The 19,421-nt window shown below is 33.1% G+C and overlaps 2 protein-coding genes across 2 annotated transcripts in view; both read left to right on the top strand.

The window, feature by feature from the left end:
• The window catches only part of LOC110037429 (flagellar radial spoke protein 5), a 60,819-nt gene extending 58,809 nt beyond the window's left edge, over positions 1-2,010 (top strand). Inside the window, exon 9 of the mRNA XM_020742081.1 lies at positions 1,926-2,010. Within this exon, the coding sequence (XP_020597740.1) occupies positions 1,926-1,976 (51 nt within the window). The 3' untranslated portion in view covers positions 1,977-2,010. The remainder of the gene's footprint in view (positions 1-1,925) is intronic.
• Positions 2,011-4,715: 2,705 nt separating this feature from the next.
• LOC110037425 (protein HIRA) lies at positions 4,716-18,967 on the top strand. Its single transcript, XM_020742072.1, is given in 10 exon segments — positions 4,716-5,223; positions 6,162-6,434; positions 6,580-6,837; positions 6,929-7,326; positions 7,405-8,461; positions 9,917-10,127; positions 10,308-10,548; positions 10,911-11,033; positions 18,100-18,211; positions 18,599-18,967. Coding segments are annotated over 10 exon segments (2,955 nt in total). The 5' UTR covers positions 4,716-5,115; the 3' UTR covers positions 18,773-18,967.
• Positions 18,968-19,421: the final 454 nt, after the last annotated feature.

Below are 19,421 nucleotides of genomic sequence, written 5' to 3'. Positions count from 1 at the left end.
GATGGCTTAAAAGTTTTTAAGCAGCATTTGATGTCATTACCAAGGAAATCTCTACATAATGATTAGTGGAAGATTGGTCTTCTGGTATTGTTGTATTGATTCCACTTTGATTTGATCTTCATGAGATTATGATGTAATTTTTTTTTCACAATTCATGCATTTTAGGAGTGTTCTTGTTCCTTAAGAAAATGAGGAGCATACGAATAGGGGCTATTTTTTAGGTGGACAAATGATTGCTCAATTCATTAGTGTAATTAAGATATGGAAATAATTTGTTGTGATCCCTTTCAATCTCCCTTTTTTTTTCAGAATTCATGCTAAAACATCCATCTTTTATGCTTTTATGCTTCTATGCTTTAAGACTATAGATGTAAGCCACTGCAAGGTATGCAAAATATAAGGCAATGTACTATTCATTTTCATACCAATAGAGGTGGGGTTTTTATCGGTACTATTCCTTTTCATACATCAGTTCTACCGTAACAGAGGTTGGTCCGTGATGAACCAAATACTTGGTACCATAGCTTGCTCATGATGAGTTTATTAATATATTCATTTTTGAAATAAGTGATATACCTGCAATGTAGATATTCTATTTAAAAAAAAATGAAAATGTGTCGTGTGGTTCTTTTGCAGTTGAAACAGATAAGGTGGAGCATTTACATACATACCACCAAAGCCTTATGTATTTACTGGGGCACGACTTTTACAGTATGTGCTTCTTGGTCCAGAAATCGGCTCTTCTAAAGCAGCTTGGAAGGCACATCGATCTTGTGTGCAACCGTTGCGTCATTGTTGCCTTGAGGAAAAATTTATGGAACTTTGCATGGAACAAAATCAAATGTCATTTATTTTTTTGCTTTTTGAAGTTCTATATGGCTGAGTAGATCAAGATGAACAATCTCATTGATGCATTATGACTGCAATTTAAAGATCTCCAAAAAAGAAAAGTTATGATTTGATGTGTAAGTAAGAAATGGACATTGGATTGTTATACCTACATCAGGATGAGTTGACTATTTATTCACCTCACTGATGTTATAATATTGGATTTGGTTTATTATTAACAATATTTAGCTATAATTTTCTCTTCTGTTGTTATCAGAAAAACATGAGCTCAAGGATTTCCGAAACATCCTGACGATTGCTCTACCAATGTGGCCTCCAGACTTCTTTGCTGACGTCACGTCGGCCGCATAACTACGAGAGAAATTTCTATAGGTGTCTACGGAGCATCACAGAACAGTGTGACTTCTTCTGTTGGGGAGACAGTTCGGCGAATTCCCCTGACGACGATGATCGAGAATGAAGAACATCACTCGAGGAATGTCTAGCACGGGAGCTACATCGCTTGAATGTTAAGAATATTATAATCATCATATTAATTGTCATTATAATAGTTTGACTTTTTTTTCTCTCTTGATACCCACTATGACGTGAGAAGCGTATCTGTAATTTTGTACTGTTTTTAATTTAAGTTTTGCCTTAAAATTATTAAATTTATAGCTTTTGGAATTGGCTAGAAATTGCAGAAGTCTAGTTTTTACATATTTAGCTTATAAAGTAACTGACATGTAAGCCCACTATTCATGGATTTACCTTACTCTAGTATTGCAAATGAGAAGATTGTTTATGATATTTTGTCTTCTATGATGACTGAAAATTCTCTCGCTATAAACCAGATAATTGTAATAAACTATTTAGTAAGAGCATTTGCTACTCCAACTCTCAATTATAATACACTAATGTTTGTTTGTTAAAAATGTGTCTCACATATTTTGAGTTGTTCTTATAAAATATGATTTATTTTTGTTATTAGGTTGTGAGTTTAAGGAGAAATAACAAGAATAAAAGATGAATGAATAAGAAAACATCTATTATTTATGGCTCACTATTAAATATTTATTGTGATATCAAATGTACAGGAGCATGATGCAAGTCAAAGTTTTTATACTGAAGAGTCATGGTGTAAATGAGCTGAAGATGGATGGGCTATGAATTCGTTTGGCTTAACTCCTTGATTATCATGCCAAACACAAATGTGTTTAGTCTTGTTAATGAGCGAATAATTTATGTTTTATGCAGTGAATATTTTGTTATTTGAATTTCATGGTCTTCATGGGTCATCAAGGACAACTCAACGTTAAGTGTTGGAGAAGATAATTTATTTAATTTATTGGAAAGATAATTTATGCTTCTAATGTGGCTATTACGCTTCTAATGTGGCTATTGGAAAGATAATTTACAAAATTTGTGCTATGGTTTTAATGAATTTTTATTTTTTTTTTCTTTTTTCTTTATCACTTTCAGTACTCACTGTTAAGTTAGTTGTGCATTTGAAATTTTGAACTGTTTCAAAATGATTTTCTACTTCTGAAGTATCAAATATATATATATATATACTCGTCATAGTTCTGTTTCAAACAGTTTTACTAAATAGGGGCAGAATGAACTTTTTTCCAGAAACAACTACCACACAGCTGTTTTCACACAGTTGCAACAAACAACCAGTCAGCTTCCCCGCAGCAACTTTCTCACAATAGCTTCCTGGGGTAGTGCAGCTGCAGCTGCGCTAAACAGACCCTTAATAATTACAACGATTGGCGATGAATGGTGGCTATAACAATGGTGAGTGTCGCCAATGGACACAGTTTATAATGTATTTAGAATTTACCTAAATTGGAAAATTTTGAAACAAACTAAAGATGAATTAAAAGATATATTTGAATTTATTCTAATTTTACACAGCATTCCCAATTCCTTAAACCAGACACCCATAATTTTAAAAACACTACATTTGGAATGCGACATCACTTATTGAGAAAAAAAGTGAATTTGAACTTAGTTCGAGTAAGCCAGATGATCGATTCATAATAGAATTAGTTATACACCCCCGGTTGGATCCAAATTTTAAGACTGATTTTGACACAATCCAAAAGATTTTATTGCTTAGAAGACTCAATGCCTCATAGGTCTGTTGAAAAAGCTCGTTGTTCGCGAACAGTTCGTGTTCGGTTCGTCAATGAGCTCGTGTTCGATTCGTTTAATAAGTTAACGAGACGAACGTGAACAAATTTTTTTCGTTCGATTAGTTAAACGAACCAAACACGAACAATGATGTGTTTGTTCGTGTTCGAAATATAAAATCATTTAAAATAATTATATATAAAAAATTTATCATATTTTAAAAAATTAAATTTTATAAATTATAATCTGATCATCAGGTTCACCACTTAGCTTATATTAAATTCTATAATTTCGTATTTATCTTCAAGTTCGTCTCTTAGCTTAATTTTTGTTATTTTTCTTTTAGTTGTATTTAGTTTATTTGAGTGGAACCTAGTATTTGGGAGTGAAATCTCGCATATTGCCTTTAGAACTGAACTTTTTTTATGGATGAGATATGATCTTATGAGTTATATAATTAATATAATATATTATTTATATATATTAATATTACGGATGTCAAACTTGCTCGTCGTTCGCGAACAGCTCGCATTCGGCTCGTTCGCTAAGAAACGAACACGAACAGTGATTTCATGAATAATTTCGAATACGAGTTTATTTCAAATAAACAAACTAAATTTCAAACAAACCTAACACGAACATAAGTTCTGTTCGTTCATGTTTGGTTTGTTTACACCCCTAATGCCTCATGATAAATAAATATTTTTAAATTTCCTCATTAAATTCTTCTCAAACACTCTCAATAAATTAAATTCTAATCAACATTTATGTGGAATGCATATGTAAATACCGCTAATTTTCAAAATCCAATTTCATTAGATGGCCCTAGTCAAACAATATCAAATTATCACCCAAATTAATTTTAGAAAATAAGGATGATTTAAAGGAACGTATGAGCGGCACGTGCCACCTCCTAGCGTTTACTTATCCTTATACATAGTAAATATTAGTAATCGTCATTATTTGATATTTTTAATATAAATTTTTTATTTTAAGGCCACTTGAATAATAGAGATAATTAATGTGTCGCAGCAATAAAAATTCCTAGCCTTATCAATGTGTATAAGCGCATGCCCCTTTTAATTAATTAATTAATTATATACATATATTATAATGTGTAGCGTATCTCAGTCTGTTGGTTGGCATCCACGACATAAGACACCTCAAGTCAAGGGTTCGAATCTCTTCTGACATAATTAGCCTTAAGAAAGTGGTACTCAAATTATTAGGGATATTAAGAGTGAATGGAGGCTTCTGAAAATTTTAGTCTAATGTTTTTCAATGTAAATTTTAATTTTATATATACTGCTATTGGTTATTATACCTAATATTAGATATCTATAGTGTTATACAAATAAATTTATATGTACAATTACGCCGTCTTATATATTATGAATGAATTTTGTACAAAAAAAATTGATAGTCTAACAAACTAGGGTCTGTTTGGGGCAGCTTGTGCGTTTCAGGACAAACAATTTATCCTGAAACGCGACCCGCGTGGTTGACCCGCGGCTTGCTTTTAGTACAAAAAAACTCAAACGCGGCAGACAACGTTTTCAAAAACGAGCAAAACAAACGATTCAGCGGCATTTTAAAAAAACGGACCCTAAGTTGAAAATAACTTCAATATATTAACATGCTAATTTGGAAGGAACCATGTGAATCTTCACAAAATAGATGATAGCAACCGCACCTATTTCTTTTATTTGTTATCTATCAAATGGCTGAAAAATACATCATTGATCCGATCAATATAGAATTCGCATTTTCTTATTTAATCTCATTTATTGTTGCTGGTTGCATCACCCCCTTCAATCTTGGTTTTGTGCAAAATTGAGAATAGAAGAAGATAGCAAGAGAAAAAAGAGGACAAAAAAAGGTCTTCTTGAAGGAAATCCCTGAAGCCAGTTACTTTTCTCCTTCAGGCCTCCAACTTTCAAATTTCATTTCCTGGCGTTGTGTTCTACTTGGATTCATCCAACTCCATGACCGCGGAGCTCCATCCTAGGGTTTTAACCCTTGAACCCGTAGGGGGTTTTGGTTCCGACGGAATTGGCTTGTTAATCTCATTGTTGGATTACTGAGAAGGGAGCCTATTCGGAGGAGTTTCGAAGCAGCAGGAGTGGGGAGAGGAAGGAAGACTGGAAGATGATCACGGAGAAGCCAAGCTGGGTTAGGCATGAGGGTATGCAAATCTTCTCGATTGACATCCAGGCGGGTAATCTCAGGTTCGCAACTGGCGGGGGAGACCACAAGGTGAGATTTTGCTTTAGTTTTTTTCTTGATTTTCTTAATTTTCTCCAATGCTTCCTGCTCTCAATATATCTGAAGCTTTGTCATTGCAAGTGGTGTTTTTGGGGGAAATCTGTTTAATCTTTACCTACCTTTGAAAGCCTTAGCAGTTGTTGTTTAGATTAGGTAGTGAGCTTTAACAACTTATTGCGTTCCATTGATAATTCTGGTACAATCTATGTCAAGAAGAGACTGAATAATGAAGAACAGTTTATTTTTTCAATTGTTCTTTTCTTCATTGTTCTCTGTATAGATTCTTTTCCGACATATGTCCAGTTGAATTTGCTGCGTAATTGGTTAAATAGTTTTTGTATGGGTAATTAATGATAACCTTCCGCAATCCAAAGGATTTGTGTGCTTATGGTGGATTTTCGCGTTATGTAGAGGTATGTATTGGATCTGTTTTGTTTGTTTAGTTTTGAGATCAATTAAACCAGTTGATTTTGGCTATAAAATTCTTAAAATTGAACTGATTAAACTATTTTCCAAATTAAATTAAACCTAACCAAACTTTAGTTCAAACTGTTTAGTTTGGTTCTAGATGAACCAAAATACTATGAACTTCAACTATGAAACTAATTATCTTTAGCTTAAGGAGTACTGAGTAAATTTTCCTAAATTTAATAATCTTGGTATTTTGGGTAAAAAATTCTACCATTATATTTCCACACTTTCTTATTTACAGGTTATGATTTGTATTGATTGATTATGTAAATAAATTAATATAATCAGGTGTTTGGTTTGATTCATTTTAGACGAACAAGAACTGAACCAATAATAATTATAAACGATGATTTCAATGACCCTTTCCCTTTCTTCTTTATCATTATTAGTAGATAATGAGTTGTGCATTATATATAAATGTGTTACTCTATACATGTAATCTTGTTATCTTTTTTCAGGTCCGGATATGGAATATGAAATCAGTAGGCAGGGATGCCGACAGTGACCAATCACAGAGATTGCTGGCAACCCTTTGGGATCACTTTGGGTCAGTCAATTGTGTTAGATGGGCTAAGCATGGTCGCTTTCTTGCTTCTGGATCTGATGATCAAGTAATTCTTGTATATGAAAGAAAACCTGGGTCAGGCACGACAGAATTTGGCAGTGGACAGCCACCAGATGTGGAGAATTGGAAAGTGGCAATGACATTAAGGGGTCATACTGCTGATGTGGTAATTAAATGCTTCCCTGAATTAATGGTTTGAGCCCATAGGATAGTTGATTCATGCTTAGCATTCATCTATAGATTCGTTGGTCTTTGGATGCTTTAATATTTGATCTTTTAACCTAGAATTTGATTTTCCATGCTTGAAGTAGGTTGATCTTAATTGGTCACCAGACGACTTAACCTTGGCTAGTGGCAGTTTGGATAACACCATTCATATCTGGAATATGACCAATGGCATCTGCACAGCTGTTTTGAGGGGCCATTCTAGTTTAGTTAAAGGTGTTTCTTGGGATCCTATTGGCACTTTTATAGCGAGCCAATCGGACGATAAGACTGTTATCATCTGGCGCACAAGTGATTGGAGTCTTGCTCACAAGACTGATGGGCATTGGGCACAAAATCAGTAGGCCATAAACCTTTTTTTTTTTTTTGCCCATTGTTTTTTAATTCTTCTTTGAAGCTCCTTTTTGGTTAATTATTTAAATGTTATTTTTTCAGCTTGGTTCAACATTTTTTAGAAGGCTTGGGTGGTCGCCCTGTGGCCATTTTATCACTACCACTCATGGCTTTCAGAAACCCCGACACTCAGCTCCAGTGTTAGAACGAGGAGAATGGTCTGCTACTTTTGACTTTCTAGGTCACAATGCACCAATTATTGTAGTCAAATTCAACCATTATATGTTCCGGAAACATTTTTCCAATGGACAGGATGTTAAGGCTGCATCCACTGGGTGGACCAATGGGACTTCTAAAATTACAGGAAAGGAGCATCAACCTTACAATGTGATTGCCATTGGAAGCCAAGACCGGACAATAACTGTTTGGTCCACTGCTAGTGCTCGTCCCCTCTTTGTTGCCAAGCATTTTTTCTCACAAAGTGTGGTTGATCTTTCATGGTAAAGCACAGTGTCTCTTTTGCTTATCCTTTTTAATTCCCATGGCCTTTATCTAAACCTTAGCCTTCTTGAATGCAGGAGCTCGGATGGTTATGCTCTCTTTGCATGCTCTCTAGATGGCTCCGTGGCCACTTTCCATTTCGAAGTGAAGGAGCTCGGACAGAGATTAACTGATGCTGAATTGGATGAGTTAAAGAGAAGTCGCTATGGTGATGCCAGAGGAAGGCAAGCTACTGTTGCTGAGAGCCCTGCTCAGTTGCTGCTAGAAGCAGTTGCTGCTAAGCAGTCAGCTAGCAAAAAGGGACCCTCTGGTCTACAGCAAATTCAACCAATCAAGCCTTGTACAGATCCAGAGAATCCAATCGTTAATCAGCCAATTACGAAGGCTCCTGAAATGCTGGTTGAAGAGGCAAAGAAAAATCTCATTTCTGCCAATGACTCTTTGAGTAAAACAGCAGTTGGTCGGATATCTAGTCCTGTTAAACAGAGAGAATACAGACGTCCTGACGGACGGAAAAGAATAATTCCAGAAGCCTTAGGGGTTTCTTCACATCAGGAGAACATTTCTGGTGTTGCCAATGTTACTGAATTCTATTCCTTGACCTTAGATCATCAGAAGGATGACTGCCGACAGATACCCACTGACAATGGAGTTCAAGAAGTTCCATTCAAGAAACCATTCAATGCCAACGCTTCTGTGATTGATGGCACTGTGAAGTGCAACAACTTTGGATCTAAGGAACGTTCTGGTATAACGGCAAGGGCAAATATTCATGAATGTTTAGTTATTGAGAAGGCACCCGCCTTAGCTAGCACAGATGGCAGATTGCATGTGGAAACTTCAGGGCTTGTGGGCATGCCAGGTTCCCTTACTTCATGTAGTGCACTTTCTATTCGGGTCTTCAATAAGAAAGATGATGATGATAACTTGCCTATATGCTTGGAGGCCAAGCTGGTGGAACGGTCTATGAATGACATTATAGGTGTAAACAATACATTTTTGACTAAAGAAACTGAAATTACTTGTACAAGAGGCACCCTAACTCTTTGGTCTGACCGAATATCTGGAAAAGTAACTGTCTTGGCTGGTAATGCTAACTTCTGGGCAGTTGGTTGTGAAGATGGCTGTTTACAGGTATCTTAAACTCCAACAGTTGGAAGCTTTACTAAAGTTGTACTTCCATGACCTTTTAACTATTTAGATGTTGTAATTTTGCCAGTTATCTTGAACTTTGAAGATGATTACAATTTTTCTAGCTTTATGTTCCATCTGTATTCTTATGTGTTTAACACTGATCTAGAAAATTGCATGGCGAAAGTTTCTTGATGTTTTGAATTTAGTTATATACCAAATGAACTCTAATGAAATAAAATGATCATGCTTAAACGATATGTTCAGCCTATCTGGTTGCAATCATGTTGTTGACCTACTTACTATAGATTTGCTTACGTACATGATTTTATTTTTGGAATACAATAACAAGAATTGTGAAACAAACTCTACTTGTACCAGTCTTTTCCTTTATGGATTTTTTACTAAATGTCCATAGAGGCTCTAGCTGTAGAAAATGGGCAAATTCATTGTGTTTATGCTCCTAAATGTTTAAGATATAGAATATTATCAATTTGTGTATGTTGCCTTTAGCTTGTGTTCATGGTTTGGCTTGTAGAGTTAATTTTACATGCCACTGTGCCTAGGGTTATTAATGTGAGCTGCGTATATGATATTTTTACTTTATTTCTAGGAAATTCAGCCGAATTCTGATGATTCTATAATTAGTACCGTATGGATACAGCAAGTCATCAATGATGTATGCTGCCTATACTTTGTGTCTATGCCTAGGCTTCTTAGAGTATGAATTTTGCTTACAGTAATAGGATTGCATATATCCGGTTCATATTTTTTTGAGGATTCCCCCAAATGTTGGCTATTCTATATTATATACTTGAATATGAAAAAGTGGGTGCTGTGAGATGGAAACACGACCGATAAGTTGATAATCTTTTGGCATACGGTATTTAAGTTAATGTGGAACTTCCTGAATGTGTTCAAATCAATATTTTTAGCATTCAATGTCTGGGGACCTTGATGCTGCTGATTGCAATGATTTCAATTTCTAAACATCAAATTCTAAATTTAATCTATCGTCAATATGACTTTTCATTAACTAGATATCAAACAGGTGGATTTAACTTGAGTGCGACATAAGTTTAGGATTTTATTTTTAATTAAGATTCCTGCTATATTTTGCACATCTTTATGGAGAACATTGCAGATATTATGCATTATAGTATTCTTCTCAATTAACGCTATGCCTCTCAATCAACGTTTTCTACCTTGAGAATATTCATTCCTGCATTTTTCTGTTCCTATCAAGGATTTTTTTTTTTAGATTTTTATTTTCTTGATGTCATTTTTGGAGTTGCGACTATCTTGTTATAGGTTCATGTGTTTATTTCATGATTTTATCCCATTCTTTTAGTGATTGTTTGTTTTATTAGATTTCAAATTTTTTACAACTTTTTTGCTTAGCACCCTGCAATTTTGTAGATATTGAAAAATGATGGTCTTAATTTGTTTTATTACAAGATCTATACAAAATGCGGAAGGCGCTGCATGCCAGCCATGATGATGGGATCTGCTGCTGTCTTTATAGACTGTAACGAGTACTGGGAGCTGCTTCTAGTCACGAAGAGGGGATTACTCTATGTTTGGGATCTTTTTAATAGAACTTGTATTCTTCATGACTCTTTAGCTTCTCTGGTTTCTTTGAGGGAGGAGACACCATCAAAAGATGCTGGTATGTAACTTACGATCTTGAACTTTGTATCTGGTGCTAAAAAAATTGAGTCAAGTTTTGTAATGATTCAGCTATTTTCTGTGTTTCAAAGTCCTAAATGGATTTTAGAGGTCAAGATTCTGCACACATTGCTTGCATTGACCATCATTTCCTTTTTTTTCTTTTTTTTTTACATGCCAGGTACAATCAGAGTTATATCTGCAAGGTTCTCAAAATCTGGATCACCCCTTGTAGTCCTTGCTTCACGTCATGCATTTCTTTTCGATATGGGCATGAAGTGCTGGCTCAGGATTGCAGATGACTGCTTTCCAGCTTCAAATTTTGCAAGCTCTTTTAGCTTGAGTTCCATTCATGGTGGTGAACTCGGTAATTTGCAAGTTGAAGTTGGAAAATTTAACTCACGAAAGCCAACTTGGACTAGGTTTGCCTTTCTTTTCTTTTTTTTTTTTTCATTTAGCGGCTGAAAAAGGGTTGAGCATTCATCTTTTTTATCATGATATATAGCGTTTGATATACCGTGACTTGTGACTTTGAGTTTCTGCTAAGAAAATGAATGTGAAGTAAACTCCTCTTCAAAGTAAATGTAACAATTTTGTTGCATTTATTTGTGCAGAAATTTAACTGTGCTTCTAGATTTACTTCAAATCAACCAAAAATTTACTTCGCATGTAATTGTATTACAATGCATTGAGATGCACAGAACCAAACAAACCCTTTGATTTTTTTTTTTTTCATCTTGATCTTGGTTTTATCATCACATTTTTTTCTGCAATTATGTTTTAGGGTAACGGATGATGGGATGCAAACACGTGCTCATTTGGAAACTCAACTGTCATCTGCACTAGCTTTGAAGTCACCTAATGAATACCGTCAGTGCCTTCTTGCTTATGTAAGGTTTCTTGCAAGGTCAGTGCCATACTTATGCTCAGCTTCATGATACTTTTCCATTCTTTTTCTGCGTAATTTGAAGCTTTCTACAGTTCAGTTGAGCTTTTAGGCGTAAGTGGCTCTAGTGACGTTTAAGAAATGTTTAAATATAAAAAGTTTAGAATATGTGTATGATAGTGCAGTTGATAAGGTACCATTGTAAACTCAACCTAGGTCTGCTTAATATCTAAAACTGCTAGAGTAGGATTCTAATTTTGCTGATGCAGGATGATTTCGGTTTGTTTCCTAATGATGTGTGGTATGAGGCTTTGCAAAATAAATTGAGAATTCACAGATCATTAGCCACCAACTTACTTTCTTCAATTCAATAACTTACTTTTTTTATATAAATAAAAATACTAGAATTAAAACTTATTAATAATGAAATGTTCGAAATAGTTTGGGAAACTCAACAAAATTTTCAAATTATATAAAAATAGTGAATGATCACAAGTTAGTTTTCACATTGAATTTTTAATGTGCTAATTTTGAATAAATTTGAGGGCTCATGTCAAACATATTAACTTAAGTAGATAGAATACGAATAAGGAATAAAAGTACTAAAATAGTAAAAATATTACCTCAGGCTAGTACAGGTAAATGAGTTCCTCTAGAAATAGCCGCTCTCACTTGTTCCATATTTGAAGGAATCATAGATATAATTTATATACACATTATTGAAGAGAAACTTTTTATGCTCAAAGTTTTAAGATGCGTAGCGTCTATTTATTAACTTTTCATTATTATGATTATGCTAATAAAGATGATTAACATATAATTAACTCAATTCAAATTTAAATTTAATCCCAAAAGTTGAGCATCAATTTCGAACTTATATAAAAACCCATATTTTTTTATCCATTGTAGCTAAGCATGTGAAATCAAATCTCGTGAACATTATTGGATGGCTATAATAATTGAAAACTGAATAATGTAGGATATCTACACGCCTTAAACAAACAAATCGGTGCCGCAAATAGCAGCTATTGTAAGCCTTAAGGAAATTGTGAGTCCTCAGGAAATCACAACTAATGTATGGCTCTACAAAATCATAGCTATTGTAACACAACCGAAAGTGGTGCCAACATTTATGTAGTCAACAAACTCTCAAGAATGAGAATGGTTATAATTTCAATTTCATGATACTAAATATTATAATTCAGTTGTTATCTGACCTACTTAAAAAAAAGTTTTAACATGAAGAATTAAGCTTTTGGTATTTATTGGATAAATGATGATAAATTTTATGCTTCCTGATAAGTAATTCACGATCCATTACAAACAGGGTTGGCTTGCCAATGCACTAGTATTCTCTGAACTTCATCATTAGTAATGAATGCAATCTCATCATTTAAAATAACTTCATGAATAAGCTATATAAATTTATTTGACAGTGTTTGATTTGAATTCACTAGAGATGGATAAAGTTAAGAATCAATAAATTAATTGCAAGCACATGAAACAAGATCAAATGAGAACTATTAAAAATTATTAATATTGGGATCTTCAATCTGTAGGTGTTAGTTCAATGTGTCGCAACTTTTTAGATGACCTTGCCTTCCTCACATTTAATTTCTTAAAGATTGCTGGTTGGACTCATTATAGATTTAAACATAATAATTATATTGCCAAATCAAGACTACATATACATGATGTTTACATTAGAAGAAAACATTATTTAAAATTGTGCAATTTGAGGTGTAATTTAGTATGAGTGAACTACAAAGTGCCTTAAAGCTTGCGTCTCAGTTGTTTGTGGCTTGTCTTGAGTCTAAAGCCCAAGTGACATGTTTATGAAAGGCGGGTGTGAGGGAAGATGTTGATGTAAATGAGGATGAGGGAGAAGAGAAAGAAATCAACTTTGAGGATGATTCTAATGAAGATCCTTTTAGTGATGGGAGTGGGAGAGGCTTTTGAATTCGAAGTTCTAAGTCATACGTAATTTATTTTGGAACATATTTATTTATTTATCTAAGACTTCTTGCTAATTATTGAGTTCTTACATGAGTTTTGATGATATTATATTGGTGCTATTGGATTTCTTTCAAATATTTTTTTGGGAGGAAAAAGAGTTCAATTTTTTTGTAATGTTACTTATTATTGAGTTGTATGTAGGTTTACTCTTAAATAGTTTATTTTGTTATTTTAATTAATTTATTACTTTAATTTTTAAACTTATCACTCAAAAGGCAAAATGCTCAATAACTGATTGTGCAATTACAAATATTGGTATAAAGCTTCTTATACTTAATAGCTAGTTTTTCGTGATATGACCAATATGATATAAAGCAAATATTAAAAATGCCAAAACTCTAATATGCATCTTAAGGAATTGTAATAATGACTTATAATTAATTATAATATTAGAAGATAAAAATAATGCCACTAGAAAAAAAACCACACAATTATCATACACATTCATGCATAGACAACCTCTTCAAAGAAAGTTAAACCAAAATTAACTCAAATGAATTAAAGATTAGTTTTGATGAATTATGCACTTTTAAATTCAACCAAATGAATGAAGTTTTATATTTAATTTTCTTTTAAGACTTTTATTTTTAGCAAATTCTTTAAAATTTGATGTCAAATAGCTTGTTAAGAGGTTCATTCTATGAATTTGTTATGTCATTAAACTGCAAACTAAACATAAATTTAATATTAGAGTGGTTAACCATCATAGTGAAAATATCAACAAATAAATTATTGAAGTTATATTTTCAATTTTCTTATTTGATTGACCAACATTTTTTTTCACAATTAGAAAAAAGCTCAATTCCTTTTTGTGATTTTAAACATAAATTTTATCCTATGCTTAGTGAATATAGGGTTAACTAAAAATTGTAAACAAGATAAATGTGCCGTATTTAAGTATTATATAAGTTTTACTAGTCTTGTAACTAAATGTTATCTGCAATTAGAATATCTTATTATTATATTTTATTTTACTGAAGATCTTATGCAATAAGTATGAATCAACTAATCTATAATTTACAATGAGACTTACATATAGCTTTATATACGGAGAAATATTACAACTATTCTCCCATTAAGACTGTCGTGCCCATGTTTGTAAGAAAAGCTCAGAACGTCTCACCTAAAGTTTATTGTCAATTGAGAATTCATCAGAACAAGAAGCATTGTATAATAAATTTAAATAAATGGAGGAAATCATAGTTCATGAACACTCATTGAGGATGCTTTCATTGCAGAAAAGTGATTTGCATTTACAATATAAATCTAAATCTAATCATAGTGAAAATACATTTAGGCATATCCTAGTAGTTTTGATTTGGCATGTTTTGCTCTTTGGAAACCAACAAAATATATTTTTCAATGAAATATTTCAAATTGTTGATCTATATTAAAATTTTTTTATGACCATACCTTTAATCAAGTGGAATGTAATTTGAATCTCTAGATAGCTACAATATGTATGTACGAAACTATAACTTACCTTATTAAATTATTTCATTTATTAATTTTCTTATTGACCATATTCATATGTTATAAATTTAATCAACATGATGTGCAACTATATCCTTTAAAACCAATTTGTTTCAGGATGATTCATGTTAGGGTATTTAAATGCTACTAATATGATTCTTAGTATGAATTTATGCAAATTAAATTAAGAATCCAGATATCACAAGCGATCAATTAATTCAACAATATATTTTCTTTAAATGTTCAGAAACAAAACTAGAATTAAAACTCAAATGATTATGCTATGATCGGAGTAATCTTAGAAATTTATTGAGGACTTGAAAACTAAAATTAGTGAATAATTGTAGCTAATTTTCTACAAAAATTTAAATTAATCAAGAGTACTAATCGAATTTATATACAGGAACAGGGAATGAATGTACTAAAATTAATAATATATATATCTCATACCGATACAAGCAGATAACTTTCTCTAGAATTATGTGGCCACTCTTGTACTGCTGTTGAAGTAATAACACATCCAATATTTGCACTTAATATTTGAAAATTGAAAAGAGAAATTTAATTAAGCTGAAAGGTTTGAAATTACTTGGTCAGAACATCTATTCTTAGGCTAGTCGATATAATTTGCTTAGGATTTGCTCAATTTAAGTTTAGATTAAATCCAAAAGATAAGAATCAACTTCAGCCTTAGTTTCAAATCCCATATATTTCTTGTCCATTACAGCTGAACACGCCATTTCTAAATTCTATTAACATTATTGGGATGGCAATAGCTTCTAAATGGTGGCAGCCACAAAAAACCACAAGTGGCAGCAACATCTACACAGCCAGGTAAACACTAAGTGCAAAAATAGTCACGTTTTCCTAAACAAGAATGAGAATGCTATATTCTAGCATAATTCGTCCAAAAAGCCATATGACCATCCATTCTGTGATTGCTTGATATGTTTATTTTTTGTATATCATGTTGGTGCTGGAACCTGCAAGTTCATTAATTCGATAATCAATTGTAAATTTCTGTGTTAGGAACATAATTTCAAATGAATGATTTATGGTGATTGATACGCAATGCATATTCTTGATGTTATTTAAATCAGGGATTTTATGTAGTTTATTACCTCTATTTAAATCACCAAATTTCTAATGATCTGACCTACTTAACATATAATTTGTATCCTGAATCATACGACATTTCAGCATTGCTTTATCTTCTTCAGTGGTATGAATGACAATCTTTATTCCGTTTGCATTTTCGAACTTATTTTGTGTACGTTTACTATCAGAGCTGATTTCTGATAAGTACTTACAAACTGAGTTGGCATTTCCGATCTGTCAAGTATTATGGCATTCCTCTATCAGCCTTCATTGCCATTTCAAAATCTTCTTATGCTCTCCATTTCCGATTGCATGTGTCCATGTTAAGAATTATTTTTCCATCATGCTTTTAATTATCTCAAGTATGATCCTTTGCATCTTGCTCCAATCTTTTTCCTTGCGGTTTCTGCATCATGAGCTTTTTTAAGGACCATTTTATTTTATGTAAATTAGAAGTTATCTCTCTTACCATTGTGGTTTTTTGGCCGCAAGCAACATGAAGTTATAATTATTTTTTTTTCTTTTGCCCTTTTCTTTGCAGTAACTAGTGAGATTTCTCTTTTCTTCTTCTCATAAGACGGAAGTTTGAACTCTTATCCTTTTATAAGTGAGTACTGTTTTCAGCTACCAAACTCCTAAAACCTTGTTATTGTCATCATCACAACAATATCAAGCAGACATTTCTTTCCATTGCAACTTAAAAGGCCTCCCGAAGTTGTTATATGGTTGCTTTCTGTAGCCATTTTTTAAATAGTTGTAGGATGACATGTACTGATTCTCACTTTATAGAAATATGTTCATTATTAGGATTGTTTTCCAGTTTTCCAAGGTTTTCATTTCCAACTTAAACCATTTTATTTTGGTTGTTGTAGATGTTAAACTAATCTAGACCAGTCCAATTTGTGCTATTTTCCAAGATTTTTGCATAGTTTCTTCTTGTTTATTGTCTTGACACCATGCAGTACCATGTGCAGGTGATGAACTCTGGTGAGCTATTCTAGGCAAATTTTGGACTAATTTATTTCTGCTAATTAGGTTTCAGAAATGAAAGACGTGTCCATTTTTGAGTGTTTCATATATGAAATGGTATTTTCTCTATGTAAGTAGTCTTCCTGTCCTTGAGGCTGTTGTGGTTTACTATGCACTATGAAGTTTTTAACATGGAGAACAAAGTGGGTGGCAATGGTAGGTCGCTTTGGAAGTTTTGAATAGAGTGAAGGACTGGGAAAGGAATGGCCTTCGAGAATGGTAGGAAGTAGCCTGCAGTATCATGATAGAGGAGGTGTGAAGAGAGCAGAGGGTTTTTGGCTAAAGTTTTGAATATGTTTGCTCAATATTCACATTTGTCTTATCATTTATAAATACGATTAAGTTTTGGATCGTCATACTGTGAAATCAGGTATAAAATTAGTGATGCTTTATAATTTTAAGATGCTTACTTTTAGTAACCGAGATATTGAATACATATTTTGTTGCATATTGGTAAATGGATTGCCAAGAAGCCAGTAGCAGAAACATTAATATGATATCTACTTAACTTGATAAAATAAATCTTATTTTTTTAAAATATAAATTTAGCGTTATTTTATTGCTGTACTTCATAGAATTTTAAGGCGGGAACTTCCTGAACATTCATAGTTGCAGAATTCAAATGCATGACAGAATCGACTGTACTGATTGACAATATTGGCTTTTTAATAGCTTTTTGCTACATTCTTGTGCCATTTCCAATCATGTTTTATGTTCTTTACTGGAGACACTATATCGAGTTTTCCACGTAAGACAAATTTGTTAAACACTGATAGGGATCACATGAAACGATAAATCCTCTGTTTGGATTAACATGGTACATTTATGCATTCTTTACTGGATTTCAAATGGTGAACTAAGGGCGGGCAGCTTATAAGTGCGGGCGGATTTCTCAATTAACAAGATTAACCCTGCCATTGCCTTTTTTATGTTCTAAATATCAACTACTCTATCTACCTGCAGATTCTTACAACCTCTGCTTATGGAAGTTCTTTTTGTTGACTATTTATTCCTAAAGATGGTATAAATTAATATTATTCCATGGATCCCAAGAAATCAGATGTATGAGAAGATGAGAAAACCTATACTCTATCTTCCGTTTGAAGGAGGAAAATGGCTGGTAGGGAAATTTTGTCCTTTTTTCTTAGTTTATTTTTTTTATTTTTTTAATTTTTGAAAATAGAAAGTGACGACGGAATGTTTAGGTTTCTGCTTAATTTCCTTGTTACTATTTTATTTGCTCATTTATTATCAATATTCAGCTGGACATGTCATGGTCCTTATGAAGTTGTCTCATGTAATTCTCTATGCATTTGAGGTTTTTTCCCCCAAAAAGTCAATGCAGGCAACTGCATCTCCTTCAGCTTAGCTTCCCTGTCTCATCTGTTTACTTCTATTTTATTCAATATTATTTAAGCTAAACATAACTTGAAGGATGAGTTGAACTCTGTACATTATGTTGCTATTGCAGGGAAGCAGATGAATCCCGCTTGCGTGAAGTTTGTGAGAGCTTTCTCGGCCCTCCTACAGGAATGCTTGAAACTGCATCCTCTGATACAAAGACATGGGATCCTAGTGTTCTAGTAAGCCCCCCACAGCGAGTCCATCACCTGCCTTATATTTCTCTCTCATACACACATCACCCCCATTAACATAAATACAAAAAAAAAAAAAAAACTTGTATCGGAATATTATGATAAAAATATTTCCAAGGATTAGCCTTCAAACTATATTTTTTTTTGAGAAGAGTGTGATGCATATATAATTAATTAAGATTTGCATTACACCTATCTTGAGGTATATCCAATAAATTTGAAACACTTTTTGATGAAGAATTTGATCAGGATATCTTGATTCAATTTTGTTTTTTTAAAGGTTTTCTGCATAAACAGTAGCACATGAAATGTCAAACAAGAATCTGGATGAATTTAGTTTTGTGAGACTTGAATGTTTAATTTCTGTTTCCACAGGGAATGAAGAAGCAGAAACTTCTACGCGAAGACATTCTTCCAGCCATGGCATCAAATCGAAAAGTCCAGCGACTGCTAAATGAGTTCATGGATCTCTTATCCGAGTATGACACTCTCGATGCTAACACTGACCAAATGGACTTCGTCCCCACGACGAAGGATGCCAGTTTATGAGTCTAGATTATTTCTTAAATATAGAGTTTAAAATCAGCCTTTTTCAACAATGAGTAACCCATGTTTTTTTATGTAGAGTATGCATAGTAATATAGAGCTAAGCCATTAATTTTTGTTCCCTTCCGACATGAGATTCCTCAACACAAAATGAGATTTCTCATAACACCTTAATGTTCATGTAACAGCTGTTTGTCCAAAAGAGCCTTTTTTTTTTTTTTTTTTTTTTGTATGAATAGGCAAAATCTGTAGAGATAGTCTCAAATGAAAGCAAAGGCTGTCATGCCTTTTTTTCTACTCGATGTGAATTTGTTCCATTGTAGTTATGATTGGACCTGCTGTTGTAAATTTTAACCACATTGTTGCTATTCTATGTGCTTCAAGCAAGCCTGAACTCATTCTGTTTTCCTTGTATGGCTGGGCGGATTCAAGCATGCGGTGATGGCTTTCCTTAACGCTTGGATCTTACTTTGTAAAAGATGGAGCTTTCTCAATGCAATTATGAGTCCAAATCATGAATGATATGGTTGAACAATCATAAAGCTAACTAATTTCTTAAAAGCCATCAAGGTGACATGCATGTGATATTTGTTGAGTTGAAATTGGTTGAATTTTGTGTAAAAAAATCATCTTTTAGCTTTCTTTAGCAAGA

Source organism: Phalaenopsis equestris, unplaced genomic scaffold, assembly GCF_001263595.1.
Source record: "Phalaenopsis equestris unplaced genomic scaffold, ASM126359v1 Scaffold219150, whole genome shotgun sequence".
In the NCBI taxonomy this organism is placed as follows: Eukaryota; Viridiplantae; Streptophyta; class Magnoliopsida; order Asparagales; family Orchidaceae; genus Phalaenopsis; species Phalaenopsis equestris.
Note: the sequence above shows the minus strand (reverse complement) of the source record. Positions and strands in the feature narration are given on the sequence as shown.